This window comes from Triticum aestivum, chromosome 6B (genome assembly GCF_018294505.1).
Source record: "Triticum aestivum cultivar Chinese Spring chromosome 6B, IWGSC CS RefSeq v2.1, whole genome shotgun sequence".
Lineage (NCBI taxonomy): Eukaryota > Viridiplantae > Streptophyta > Magnoliopsida > Poales > Poaceae > Triticum > Triticum aestivum.
The window spans coordinates 26,927,445-26,941,564 of record NC_057810.1 but is presented as its reverse complement, the minus strand read 5'-3'; the positions used below and the strand labels follow the sequence as shown (position 1 = coordinate 26,941,564).

General features: G+C 45.0%; 3 protein-coding genes across 4 annotated transcripts; 1 reads left to right on the top strand and 2 right to left on the bottom strand.

Moving 5' to 3' along the window:
• Positions 1 to 82: 82 nt before the first annotated feature.
• LOC123135511 (pentatricopeptide repeat-containing protein At2g37230) lies at positions 83 to 2,679 on the bottom strand. Its single transcript, XM_044554596.1, has one exon. The coding sequence runs from the start codon at positions 2,662 to 2,664 to the stop codon at positions 382 to 384; it is 2,283 nt and encodes a 760-aa protein (XP_044410531.1). The 5' UTR covers positions 2,665 to 2,679; the 3' UTR covers positions 83 to 381.
• A 2,491-nt stretch (positions 2,680 to 5,170) lies between these two features.
• On the top strand, positions 5,171 to 8,342 carry LOC123133244 (uncharacterized). Of its 2 annotated transcripts, XM_044552760.1 has the most exons (8): positions 5,171 to 5,496; positions 5,897 to 5,998; positions 6,289 to 6,356; positions 6,947 to 7,019; positions 7,159 to 7,265; positions 7,347 to 7,457; positions 7,744 to 7,843; positions 7,962 to 8,342. In XM_044552760.1, exons 2-8 carry the CDS (start codon positions 5,915 to 5,917, stop codon positions 8,136 to 8,138), a joined length of 720 nt encoding a protein of 239 aa, XP_044408695.1. In that variant the 5' UTR covers positions 5,171 to 5,496; positions 5,897 to 5,914; the 3' UTR covers positions 8,139 to 8,342. The 2 variants fall into 2 exon arrangements, with proteins under 2 accessions (XP_044408695.1, XP_044408696.1); XM_044552761.1 differs by lacking the exon at positions 5,171 to 5,496 and having other exon boundaries at positions 5,950 to 5,998; positions 6,276 to 6,356.
• Positions 8,343 to 9,766: 1,424 nt separating this feature from the next.
• Positions 9,767 to 14,120, bottom strand: LOC123133243 (ruBisCO large subunit-binding protein subunit beta, chloroplastic-like). Its single transcript, XM_044552759.1, has 15 exons — positions 14,025 to 14,120; positions 13,714 to 13,934; positions 13,475 to 13,600; positions 13,246 to 13,383; positions 13,052 to 13,147; positions 12,475 to 12,717; positions 12,139 to 12,373; positions 11,884 to 12,053; positions 11,570 to 11,647; positions 11,365 to 11,436; positions 11,049 to 11,153; positions 10,836 to 10,928; positions 10,660 to 10,752; positions 10,188 to 10,311; positions 9,767 to 10,100 (listed from the first exon to the last, which is right to left on the bottom strand). Exons 2-15 carry the CDS (start codon positions 13,921 to 13,923, stop codon positions 10,087 to 10,089), a joined length of 1,797 nt encoding a protein of 598 aa, XP_044408694.1. The 5' UTR covers positions 13,924 to 13,934; positions 14,025 to 14,120; the 3' UTR covers positions 9,767 to 10,086.

The window sequence follows — 14,120 nt, the reverse complement described above, 5'->3', positions numbered from 1 at the left end:
GGCATGGAAACGAATATGCAAAACATATTCCAAGCACATCGCTGAACAAGAGATGCATCATGCCAATAACACGCATCACCAGTGCATTTCCGCCACTGCTCATAGCACATACATATTCCAAGCATGTCATAGATGTAATTTCTGAACTAAATTCATAACAAGTACATCTGCCTCAATTATTAAACATGTTTCTTTTCTAAGAAAATGGCACATGATTAAATCAGGGGTTTCGTGAGAAAGGTAAATTTACCTATTCTTCTTGTCTCCTGGGATGAAAATCCCAATCTGACAGATGGGACAAGCATTAATAAAACAAACAAACCACTGTTTTCTTCAGTTCAGAAAGGAAAATAGGACCTCTCCATGAACCCAGAAACCTCCCTATGCACCCATGGCAGACTTCTTGCCCCTCTTGGATATTGATGATCCATTCTCCACCAAGATCCTAGACAAAATGTCAGCTTGCTTTGAGTATCCTCCAGCTTTTAAGCTATCCATCAAAGCATCGCAACCCTTCTGATCTACAACGCCTCCTTTGTGCTTGATCTTGCAGAGCATGGAGTAGGCTGGCAATGTCTTCTCCTCAGTGTACAGGGCTTCCAGGACTCTGTCATAGGTTGAGAAGCTAACTTCAAAGTCCCGGTCCAACGCAAAATCAGCCAGCTTTTGTGCCTCCATCACTTTGTCCTTCTCGCAAAGGGCAGCTAGCAACTTATCCAGATCAGGCATACAGCCATTTTCCACCATCAGATTGACGCGACCAATCGCCTCCTCCACATGACCCCTCATGAAGAGAGCCTCCACGATCTTATGTGCCATATCCATGTTCTCGGTAATCCCCTTCTCGATCATACTCTTCATGACCCTGCTTGCGGTCTGAACCCGGCCATCGTTGAAAAGTGCCGCCATGACAGACTGGAACAGAGCTGGCCTTGGTAAGTGACCATGTTCCATCATGCTGTCCAGTGCCGTCTTTGCATCAGCTGGCTCGTTCTTCTTCAGGAAGCTATCAATAAGCAGTGCGTGCGAGTGGGGGTCAGTAGGGACGCCACGGCGTGTCATAATGGCAAGAATCTCCTTTGCGGCCTCTAGCGCACCTTCCTTTGCATGCCCACGGATAAGACTGTTGAATGCAGACTTGTCATCCACACCTTTCTTCATCAGCTGCCTGAAGAACGTCTCGGCCTTGTTGGTATTCCCATTGTCGCACAAATACTCAATCACTGGATTATAAGCCGGTGCTTCCATCACTGGACTCTTTGGGCTAAGCAGTGTGCCCTTCTCTAGAAGCTCATCGAGCACCTGCACAGCACCATCACACTTACCACCTGCACACAAGCTCTCCATCAACACACCGTACTGCCTCGGATCCACCAGGACATGCTTGAACTGCCCACTCTTCTTATGCACCTCCAACGCCCCATCCAAATCCCCAGCTTTGCACAATGTCGACACGAGCCTCAGAAACACCGATTTGTCCTTTGGCGTGAGTCGTCGCTCCGCCATATCCGCCACTGCCTTCCGGGCTTCCGCAGCCTTCCCCTCATCATCGCAAAGTCCCGGCATCAACGCAGCAAACGTCTTCTCGCTCAACCTCAGACCCTTCTCCCCCATCTCCGTGAACAACACAACTGCCTCCTCGACCTTACGCGCCTCAACATATCCCTTGATCATGACATTGTATGAGATCGAGTTCCTCTCAAACCCAGCTCCGGGCATTTCATCAAACACCTTCCGTGCACTCTCCAGATCGCCTTTCCGCACCCAGGCATTGAGCAGGGTGTTATAAGTGGTCACATCCGGTGTCACCCCGTGGCCCTTCATGTCCCCAAACACCCTGACGGCGGACTCCATCTTCTTGCACAGGCCGAACCCCCAGATGAGCGTGTTGTAGGTGGACAGGGTGGGGGCGACGCCGTCGGCGATCATGGCGTTGTAGATCCGCCTGGCCATGGCCTCGCGGCCGCGGCAGAGGATGGCCTTGAGCACGGCGTTGTAGGAGAGCGCGGTGCGGGTGATGCCGAGGTCGGGCATGAGGCGGAAGAGCTTGACGGCCTCCTGCGGGATGCCGGCCCGGCCGTAGGCGGCGACGAGGGCGGCCACGGTGGCCTCGTCGGGGGCGACGGAGAAGGACGGCATGGTCTCGAGGAGGATGCAGCGGGCGTGGTTGAGCATGCCCTTGGCGGCGAGGACCGGGACGAGCAGCGCGAAGGTGGCCGGCTCCGGGCGGAACCCGGCCCGGCGGTACGCGAAGCGGAAGAACTGGAGCGCGAGGTCGGCGCGGTCCGCGGCGGCCGCGGCGGAGATCACGCCGTGCACGACCGGCGCCGAGAGCGCCGGGCAGAGCAGGCGCACCGAGTTCTCCATGCGGGTCGTCCACTTGCGGCGCCGGATCATGTGGAGGATCGTCTCGTGCAGGGGCTCCTCCTCCCGCGGGGCGCGGGCCGGGGCCGGATCCATGGCCTCCGTCAGCGCTGCGGCCGGGGCTTCATCCGGGGTCTCCGCGGGGGATGCGGCTGGCAGAGCTGCATCGACGGCCGGGGCGGGGGTGTCGACGGGTGCGGTGGTGGAGCAGAAGGCGTGGCGGAGGTGGATGGGAGTGGGAGTGGGGGTGGGGGCGTGGGGGGTGCGGGAGAGGAGCGGGAGGAGGTGGCGGCGCGCCATGGCTGCGGGGAGGTTTGGAGGCGGCGGTGGGGGGGAGGGGAGACGACAGACGAGAGTTTAGAATGGGAGCCAAGTGTGTGATGGCGGGCTGGGTTAGCGGGGCCGTCCGACGGGCCGAAAGCTATATATGGGCTTTTTCTTGTTGCTCTCCTTCCCGAAATCACAGACATGTTTCTCAAAAGAAAAAAAAAGGTAAGGGTTGATATGCGGTCGTCCTTGAGTGTAAACATGGCAAAGTGTGTGTGGGGGCCTTGAGAGAGTTTGCAAATGGCTTCCCCCAACGCAAGGAGAAGCAAAGGTCAATGCAGATGGGGCTTTAGCCAAATCGACGAATAGGGGAGCAACCGGGGTGGTTTGCCGAGATGGAGATGGAAATTTTCTGGTTGCTTCTACATTTGTATTTGAATGGGTAATGAGTCTGGTGATGATTGAAGCATATGCTTGCGAAGAAGCTTTTGCTCTTGGAGAAGACCTCGGTCTTGCCAGGATTTGAGTTGCTTCGGATTGCTTGGAACTGGTAAATGATCTACACATGGAAAACAACAGAGGAGATTGTTGCATAATTTTTCTTGAGATCAAGGACAACGAGTTAAAGTTTTTGGCATGTGAAATATGCCATGAGCAGTCTGTCGTGGTACTAAGACTGACAGTAAGAATAGGGGGTACGTAGGAGGAGGCAAGGCCCTAGCTACGGTGAGGTTGTACGCAAGTGTTTACGAGTTCAGACCCCTCTCGGAGGAGGTAAAAGCCCTACGTCTCGGTGCCCGGAGGCGGTCGACTGGACTTCAGTACATGCGTGTGGGTTACAGGGGGTGTGAACCCTTGTGCCAGAGGAGGGGGGTGGCTTATATAGAGTGCGCCAGGACCCCAGCTCCCCTCCGTTACAGAGGGTTCAATGTTCATAAAGGAGGGGCATTACTGATATCGCTAGCTTTAAGTACCATTAATGTCTATAAAGACTACAGAGTGAATGTCCGACAGTTGTACTTCCGTCTGACTCCTGGTCTTCATAGGTCGAGTGATCTTCGTAAAGTTGGGGTACCCGAGTGATATGGTTGGTCGAGTGGTCTAACACTCAACGTCTTCCTTGGGTACTTCCTTCTATCTCTTGAGCTTCTTTGCCTCTAGGGTAGTGACCTTGGGTAGGGCACCTAGGTCAGGCCTATGACCCTACCCTAGGTCTATATCCTCATCACAGTCCACATGTAATGAGGAGGCTCACAAATTAGCTAGAATGGCGACCTCACTCGAGGTTGCCCCGCATGTTTGGTTATATAATCCTCCCCCCGCCCCCACCATATGTATTCCTTTGAACTTTGAAGTTTGAATAAAGTGTGATGTTACTTCTAAAAAAAGTTAAGGGTTGATAAATCCCTTAAAAAAAGTTAAGGTTGACAAGCCCTCAAAAAGATTTAAGGGTTGAAAAATGACGCATTGTATGTGTCACTTACTTGTCCATTCCGCGGAGTTTTTTTTCATAGATTTTGTTTATTCAAAACATTTTATCCTTTGAATCGTGCGTCCAACTTTCGGCTGTTTTGACGTTTGGATTTCCCGCATCGAGTTCTTCAAAACTAGATCCATGTTAATAAGTTTTGACTATTTTTTCATAAAAAACAGAAAAGTTGGAAAAGGGGAAAAAATGAAAAAAAGAAATACCAAAAAAGGAAAAAAATTGAAACCTGAACGCATGGTTGTGGTTTTCACTTTTATTTAGAATCATAGTTGTGCTTCTCGCGGAAGCAAATTTGTGCTTCTCGTGAAAGCATATTGTTTTCATGCTTCTCAGGAAGTAAATCTATGCTTTCACAAAAAAACAAACCTGTGTTTCTCGTGGAAACACAAATTTTTCCCTTTTTCGAAAAGAACATCTATGTTTTCTTGCCGTGCTTCTTAAGGAAGCACAACTTTTCCCCTTTCCGAGAAGCACTTCTCCCAGAAGCAAATCTGTGCTTCTCGGGGAAAAAATGTGCTTCCACGAGAAGCAAATATATACTCCTCTTGAAAGGACAACTTTTTTTTCTCGAGAAACGAAGTTCACAAAAGAAAAATCATGCTTCTATGAGAAGCAAATATGTGCTTCTCGTGAAAGTATGGATTTTTTTTTGAAAAGTACTGGTGCATTTCACAAAGAAAATATAACCATGTGAAAAATGGAAAACAAAAAAATCCCATCTAAAACTCAAAAAGGCATACACAAAAATAAAAACAAGATCTGAAGAGAGCGCCCGTCATACAACATGTGGCGGTGGCTGGACACACCATTTGACACGCTCCTAGGGCATCAAAAGTGATCCCCACGAGGTCCCCCGAAGTGGTAACCTCTGGTTAGTTTAGTGACCATATGAAGTAGAGCGACTAAATGTATGAATACCGTATTTGAACCAGCAGGGCAAGTTTAGTGACCGTATTTTAAGTATTTTGAAGTAGTAGAGGGACTAAAATGAGTTACAGAGCAATTTAGCTCATATGAAAATAATGGTTTATTTATTGGAAAATAAGACAGCTTAAAAAAAACTCTTCACCGCCTAGGCTCGTCGCCGGTGTCGCGCCGCCGTGCCCGCCTGCCCCTGCAGAGCCTGCGTCGCCTCTGCCCCCGCAGGACCCGCGCTAACTGGCCGGCGCCTCTCCGCCGAGGATCTGGCCTCATCCGCCTCGCACACCCCACCCGCATCGTTCGCCAACCGCTCCTCCTTCCGCCACCATATCAATGTGACGGGATAGGGCGGACGAGAGCAGGGCGCCGTGGTGCTTTGGCGGGCATCTCCCGTCTCCGAGCCGCCGAACAGGAGAGATCCCACCCGCGGCGCCGAATCCATTTTGCAGTGAGAGGTCAGGCTCGGTGATTCACTGACTGAACTAGCTTGTTACATCCATCAGATTCATTGGTTAAATCAGTGGCTGGATTCAGATGTGCAAGATACTGTGAATTTGTTGCCGATGCGTATCTGAAGAACTTTGCATCAAGTCTCATACAAGTGTTCTACTCCCTCCGTCCCATAATATAAGAACGTTTTTGACACTACACATCCTTAATAGTGCCTGAACTCCATTTCCTCACAATCTGGTGGTCTCGCCATTGCTGGTCTGAGTGTCTGACTGTTCTGTAGCACTTCTCTGATTGTTTGATATTACTGTTAGAAGCCAGAATAGATTTGCTTAAATGTGAAATTTGCTTTCACCCCTCTGTATATGGTGTAATATGGCCTGCTCCTTCTAAATGATTCAGCAGGTATTGGTCCCCTTGATCATGGTGTTCAGCAGGGTGGAAGTGAACCTCAGAAGGCTGCTTCAGGAGGCTCCTCGGCAGCAGAATCAGGCCAAGCTTGCCCATGTAGGTGTAGCTCCTCTAATCTCATTAGATTTGCTCCATGCTCCGTTTCTGTTCAACGCTTGAGCAGGCTATGTTCTGTAACTTACTTAGCTGGAGAAGGAAGATACAGATTACCTGTGAATCTTTTTGCTGTTGTTAAAATGAATGTGATGAAAATTCAGTGTTGGAATTTGCTTTGCTTCGTTATGTTTTTTGCTCAGTTTTAACGGATGGTCGCTGATGAATATTCTCTCTTTAATCTTTATCTTTTTGGTCCGGCATGTGCTGGCACTGACAGCCTCCAGTTGCAGTATATATCCACAGCCAGGGAGCTATTGGAGCAGCTTGGAGCAGAAATTACAACTGAAGGAGTACCAAGGTACTCAGATGGGTTTCCGTGTTCTCAGATGACGTAGTTTTGTATGCTTTTTGGGAATGTTAATATGTTGAATGTGGTACAGCCTGCAATCTGCGTTCCAGCTAACATTTGTTGAGGGCCCATAATATTACAAATAATAGATAGGAACTCCTTAATTTCAACAGCAATATAGTTTTTCCCTTGCATATTTGAAGTTTTTCTGAGCGTACACTGGCTGACGTGCCCTTTTGATCCATGCCCCCCCCCCCCCCCCACACACACACACTCAATGAAGGCATGTCAATATGGACACTCCTTTTCTTTTCTTTTTTTTTTAACGGACAATCCTTTTCTTTTGGATTTATTAGGAAACTATTCATGAAAATCTGGACACCGTATATGTAAGGATACACTTCTTACTTGACAAGAGAAACCTTATATGAGGTTCAGAGTATGTTTTTATGACCTTCTTCCATTCAGTGTTCTGCATTTTGATGATGAGAATGTCTGGTCATAGTAATGTCCGGAGCATAGCAAAGTTAGCTTTTGCTGTTTATGTGTATTTCCCCATGACGAGACTATGTTTATTCATGAGTATTTTCTTGATTCAGGGGTTCAAAAGCTAAGCTCAGTGAGTATTCAGAAAAGATTGAAGCACTAGCTGCCACACTTGCTGCTTCAGTGGTATTTTTCTTATCTCGTTGATTCATATTTATGCTGACCCCACTCTCTGTTTGAACTGGTTTCTCAGATCAGTACATGCCAGCATTACTCATACAGTCTAGCTTCTAGATACACCTTCATTACTATCTTTGGGATGCAGACAGAAAATGAAAAACCAGTTGATGAGATCAAAGAAGAAAGCTCTTGTGAAAGAGAAAAGGCTGAGAGTCCAATATCCTTGTCAGCAGGATTGCGAAGGCGATCAACGTAAGTAAAATCTTGTCCCTTTTTTATTTGTTTCTTTTTCTTACAGTTACAACTAATGAACTAATGGATGCAAATAAGTAGGGCTCAGGTGGAAGCTGGTACAAGCAGTCGTGATAGAACTAGAAGAGAAAGAGATACTGGAGCGCCTATTAAATTGGATGCAGAAGCTCAGGCTAACATTGAGAAGCATAGGTATGCACCCCCTTTTTTGGCAAAGTTTCTTGTGGACCCGAGAATCTGGCTTAGTTCCCTCATTATCTTTTATCCACATGAGCAACCAGTTTACTGATTTGCTCATTGACTGGTCTCGCTGATTTTCCTGTGATAGGATAGGTACAATCAATGCTATGTTTGATCATTACCATTTTCTTGTGATGTTTTAAGGCCTAAGCATGTGACATTCAGGGTTGTATGAGATGAACAAATAGTTATACTGGGTGGCTATCTTCTTACTATGTTGGATCTCCTAACTGCACAGGGACCTGCAAGATAGTCTGATAGACGAAATGGTTGACTTAGCACGTCAGCTGAAGGAAAGTAGCCTTGTAGTGAACCAATCCGTGCAAGATACAGTGAAGGTAGGTTTTTCTGTTGCCTTGTGGAATTAATTGTTTCTTATGTGGATGAAGTTCCCTCTGCTCCCTTTCTGCTGGATTTTTACTGAGAGAGCTCACTTGCTGGGTACTACTGATGCAGATCCTTCATTCCAATGAGAGAGCCATGGAACATAGCTTGGCGAGCACCGGTAGCGCAACGGCGCGAGCCTCTGAGGTCTACTCGCTGGCCTCCAAGACAACCTGCTTCCAGTGGTTGCTCATCTTTCTGATGACCTGCATGTTCGTCATGGTGGTTATGCTCATACGGGTCACCTGATGGTGCTCGCTGCGACCACTGAAAACACTGTCATCAGTAGCCGTTAAGATTGTACAATCTTCTAAATGATCCTTCTGAACATAAACATGAACCAGTGTTCCGAATGAGCATTGCTTCTCACCGTCATTGTGCAGTTCGCTGAAGAAAGATGCATCTGTGCACCCAGGTAACTGTCAAGTTTCAGGGAACTCTGAATATTGTGGCTTTAGAATAGACTTAGACTTACTCTGCATTGATATGTTAGTCAAGAGTATTGAAAACATTTTTCGTCCTTGTTTTCGTTTTTTGCTCTTTGCCATATATCAGATGTCATATTAACTTTTTTTACAATATTTTGTGCTGTCATTCCCGTTACGCGTCACTAAATTATCCTTAGTTAAGAAGACCACCCCTCTACACAGGCCCAAAAGAATATCTTAACCCTTAGCGGGACTTTCAACTTCGATATGAAATAAATTAACATCAACGAACGACTGGACTATGTGTAACCAATCAGTTCCTTTATCACCTGATAAGAGTCTGGTGAAAAGTATCATGTTTCCATTGCACAATGTTATACAGAGAAGGGCACTGCTGGCTAACCTAGTGCTCGTCCATCAGCAACTAAGTATGAGCCCTTACTAAAAAAAAGTCTTCCTTGGCTTTTAATAGACCCTTCGAGAATGGTGAATTTGCCGGTCTTACTGTCACTTGAGACAGTTTCTGAATGCGGATATTTGTTGAAGCAACTCCTGCCAGACTACATTTTCATTTATAAGCTTGAACAAACATTTTATTTTGGATTCCAGATCCACTCCAAGATCACCCTGGTCCTTTGGTCTGCAAATAATGCCATACTTGGTTAATCGATATTTCTTCTTACGCTCACCACGTAGCCAGAGAAAACGAAATCTGTTCACCCCATTATTTATTTCAAAGGACAAAACATTGGTAGACTGGTGAGCAATGCATTGATAAGAACAAGTCGTCCTCCATATGACAACTCACCGTTCCAGCTATCATTTTTTTTCTCAAACCGGTCTTCTATCCTTTTCCATTTCTTACTCGAGAGTTTCCAGAAATGAACAGGGGTACCAAGGTAATGGAATGGGAAAAATCATGACTTGCACCCAACTAAGTCATATTTGTCCTCAATCTCCTTAGCCTGACCGAAGCAGAATATCTCACTTTTATGAAATTTTTCTTTTTTTAGACCAAAAGGTTGCTCAAAATGCATAAAACGAGTTTCACATTCGCTGCTTTCATCATGTCGGATTCCATGAATATGGAAGTGTCATCGACACACTGAAGAATGGTTATACCACCATTTACGAGATGCGTAAGTCTACTAAGTTGCCCATCTCTGTTAGCCCATGTGCAATGAGGATAGTTAACATGTTAGCGACAAGATTGAAAATGATGGGAGACATTGGATCACACTGCCTCGGACCCTTCTAGTCTGAAAGCAATGACCAATATCATCATTGACTTTAATCACCAATTCGCCATGTTACCGCTTATGAGGAACCTAGCAATCAAGTCGCACCACTGTGGCGCGAAACCTTCCATGCAAAGAGTCTAACGAATCCAGATATGAAACATCATCATTACCACAAGCCTACGCTCAGTTAAGGAACAAATGCACAAAATTAAAGGAACAACTGTGAATATTACGAAACCTTTCATGCAAAGAGTGTATCAAAGCCATATATGGAACATCATCATTACCACAAGCCTACGCTCAGTTAAGGAACAAATGCTCGAAAGGAACAACTGTGAATATTATGTAGCTAGAATATTCCGTGCAACTTCATCATTCACTTTTAGGACTGTAAAACAAACTATTCATTGCGGCTTTGACTCGCCACAACAGCAAGTAACAAATTTATTTCTCAAAACATAACACAGTAGTTCCGCCTCTGATATAGCATGCTGCCGAGGCACAGGAATGCATAGCTCTTGTCCTAAATTAGAATCCATAACCTGTACAAAAAATGAAAACAAGTTAGTAAGACCATATTGATTCCTGAGTAAGTAGCAGACGATGATGAGCAGATTGTCTCTGTATACCTGAACCGCACATTGGGTTCACAACAGGTGCACACTTAGGCGCCCTTATGTCGACGACAACAGCGTCAGAGATGATGAAAGTTTTCGCCACCGATGCAGCATGCTCCAAGCAACACCTCACCACCTGTTTGCGCAAAATCCAGTTAATGTTTGTTTGAGCTTGATGCTTATGCACAGAAAGGAGGGTAAAGAAACTAGTTGATTGTGAATAAGGAGGGACATAGAATCTCTCTTCGAAAGGTCTTATCAAACTGGTCACCCCAAAATTTATGGGTTCCATGCTTAATGTCTCAGCATAGTTATATATACAATTAGGAAAAGCATTGAATCGCCATTTCCCGACAAAACATAATGGACTCTAGGATTTTCAGGTACATTGGCTTACATGAAAAAAGTGTACCATAGCATCCTCATATGAGAGTATCGGTTATATGGCGTGGTCAAAGAGAACATTGCTTCTGCAAGCACATACCTTGGTTGGATCAATGATACCAGCAGCCATCAAATCCTCATACTTTCCAGTGGCGGCATTATAACCATACCTGGAGTTGTCAATGGCAAGGACCTGGATGAAGGCAAGTTCAAATTAGTTATACGTAAGTTGCTGAATATCAAATGCATACTTGAGAACAAATTTGAGTTCCGAACCTTCTCAATAACTACACTGCCATTAATGCCAGCATTTTCTGCAATCAGTTTGAGTGGATAACTCAAGGACTTCCTTACAATTTCAGCCCCAACCTTGAAAATACGAAGAGGGGATTAGCTCGTTGGGATGGAAGAAAACAACACCTTGAACTAAAGACAGGACTCTAACAGTGAAGCTTTGCGAATGAGGATCTCATTCACTTTGTTTTATACCTTCTGTTCATCATTCTCAAGGGTTTGTTTAATTGCATCAACTTTTGATGCAAGCCTTACAAGGGTACATCCACCACCGACAACAATACCTTCCTCAACAGCCGCCTGTCCACAAGGGAAGTAGTCAATTATCGTAGGAATGAGTACATATAGATTATGTTGTAATTAGAAGTAAAATCAGCACAGTTCTACAGTCAGAGGCCATGGGTAATCCTCCTTTTCGGAAAAAAGCACAGTTCTCTAGAAGGCCCTCTGAATTCGCACAGGTACACAAATCCCAAAAATCAATTGGAATTGAACCGGGAGAAAACATTACCTTTGTTGCATTCAGCGCGTCTTCAACCCTCAGTTTCTTTTCCTTCAGCTCGGTTTCAGTCTGTGCTCCTACCTACAAACCAAGATGTATTATGTTATAGCTATTATATTCTGCTAATGCAACCTAAAAAGTGCACTACTGGGTGTATTTCTGGAATTGTTGCCTAGTACATCAATAGATATCTCAGCATGAACATCGGCTGTACCTGAATGATAGCAACACCACCATATAATTTGGCTATCCTCTCGTTTAGCTTTTCTTTTTCATATTCTTGTTCAGTAGCCTGAAAAAAAATAAAGTTTCGGAATGAAATTTTAGTCAGGGTATTTTCATCCACACTTAAGTGAGACACACACTTGCGCGGGACAAGCTAAGTGAACTATACATACTGGAAAAATGGAGCATCCAAAAGAGACTCGATAAACAGAGAAGAGCCGTGAGAAAAACTAGAACATATATATGATTCGACAATTATATAGGATATGGAAACGAAGAATATCAAGTCCACAATATACAGACCTCAATCTGGTTCTTGATTTGTGTCACCCTTTTGATTACTTCCTCTTGTGTAGTACCATCTCCAATTATTGTTGTTGAATCCTTAGTAATTACAACCTTGGCAGCAGTTCCTAGGACAGTTTTGTCTGCTTTATGTAGTGGCACTCCAAATTCGTCTCTGATTACAGTGCCTACATGAAGAATGACCGCTATAACTGAACAAATATCACAACGGGATGCATCGCATGATCGCATCGCACCAAACATCAAGCCCACCTCCTGTCAGAGTGGCGATGTCATCGAGGTATTGACTCCTGCGCTCCCCGAAACCAGGGGCTCTTATAGCAGCAATCTGTAGTGAGCCTCTAAGCCTGTTGAGCACGAGGGCTGCAAGAGCTTCCTGCTCAATGTCCTCTGCAATTATTAGAACTGGATATCCACTCGTAATAGCATCCTCTAGAATAGCGATGAGATCTTTGGCGCTGTTAATTTTCTTGTCCACGAGAAGGAGCTGAGCAATATTATAAACATATCAGCTTAAGAGCACATAACTCATGGAGATTGTGGTAACTGAAACAAGTAGACGAACTGCCAAGACAATGTGCGACAGACCTTGCAATTGTTATACTCCACTGTCATTCTTTCACCGTCGGTCACAAAGTAGGGAGAAATATAGCCGCGGTCGAATTGCATCCCTTCGACCACATAGAGGCTGTTTTCAGAACTCTTTCCTTCTTCGAGCGTGACTACCCCATGTCGCCCAACCTTGCTCACAGCATCAGCTATCATGTTACCAATTGCATAATCATTTCCAGCACTTACAGCAGCAACATCGACAAGTTCGCTATCTTTGACCTGCAGTATTTAATGCAACTTGGCAAATTTGAATTTTAAATAGAGGATACTCCCTTTGAAAATTAATATATGAGATTCAAATGAGGATTGAGGCTCCTGAAAATGATAACAGTGGGCTAACATCTCATGAATGGTAGTTAGGGCCTAGGGGTGAGTCATCTGCTCCATTCATAATTAGCATAGGGAGCAGAAGTTACTATAATTAATCTGATGCATTTTCTTGTTGCATTACAAGATTGGTCGAGTATTTATCATAGGATGATAGAGGAAATGTGATATAGAATTCAGAATGAATGTATTTTCGGAACTGAACAATGGATTAGCAAATCTAAACCTCCTTGGACATCTTTTGGAGCTCATAGACTAGCGCTTTGGCTGTTTTCTCGATACCATGGGCAATCTGTACTGGATTAGCACCAGCACCTACAATCTGGAGAAAGTAAACAAATCTAACATTATTTACCGAATCGAATATATAAAATAATTATGCTATAAAAGACAAGACACAAGATATTTGTATTGGTGTACCTTAACACCCTCAGTGATCATCCCTTGAGCAAGGATGACTGATGTGGTTGTACCATCACCAGCCAAGTCATTTGTCTTAGCAGCGGCTTGCCTAACCAATTTAGCTCCAATATTTTCGATAGGGTCTTCGAGCTCAACCTGGTTGATAGCCAACAATGACAAAAGTTCATAGCAAAGATTCAACTTACATTAGGATTGCATGGTAAGAATAAACCGTAATGACACATACCTCTTTTGCTACCGTAACACCATCATTAACGATTCTAGGTGGCCCGTACTTGGTCTCAAGGACAACATTCCGTCCTTTTGGACCAAGAGTAACTCCAACCAGGTTTGCGAGCTTATTCACTCCATTCTGATAGGCAAATATGCAATCAGAAATTGGCATCTAAAACCAAAAAGACGGAACAACATAGACGATATATAGTAGCATTATTTAACTAAGGGTGATTATATTGTACAACTCACTTGCAGCTTCCTCATAGCTGACCCATCCTTGTTGAAATGCAGTTCCTTTGCGGCGTTTACTCTGAAATTGCACCTTCTCCTAGGCCTGATTTCCTGGGCAAGTGGAACAAATGTGGGCGAAACCAGGGAAAGCGCCTTGTTGGTGGAGAATACGGTAGGAGCGGCGGCATTGATGCCGCATGTGGAGATGCCACAAAATGGTGAAGCCATAGTCTATATCACTGTCACAATAGTGTATATAATTTATGTTAGAAGGTGAACATCACAATAGTAGGGAGAGGGAAGGAGGGAGTTGTCGGATCGATCGATACCTGGTTACTCTGATTTCGTCTTGTGCTCCACCTTCCTTGTGTAGGGTTTAGTGGAGGTTTCTTTGGTTTGTGGTTTAACTCATCATCCTTCTCCTC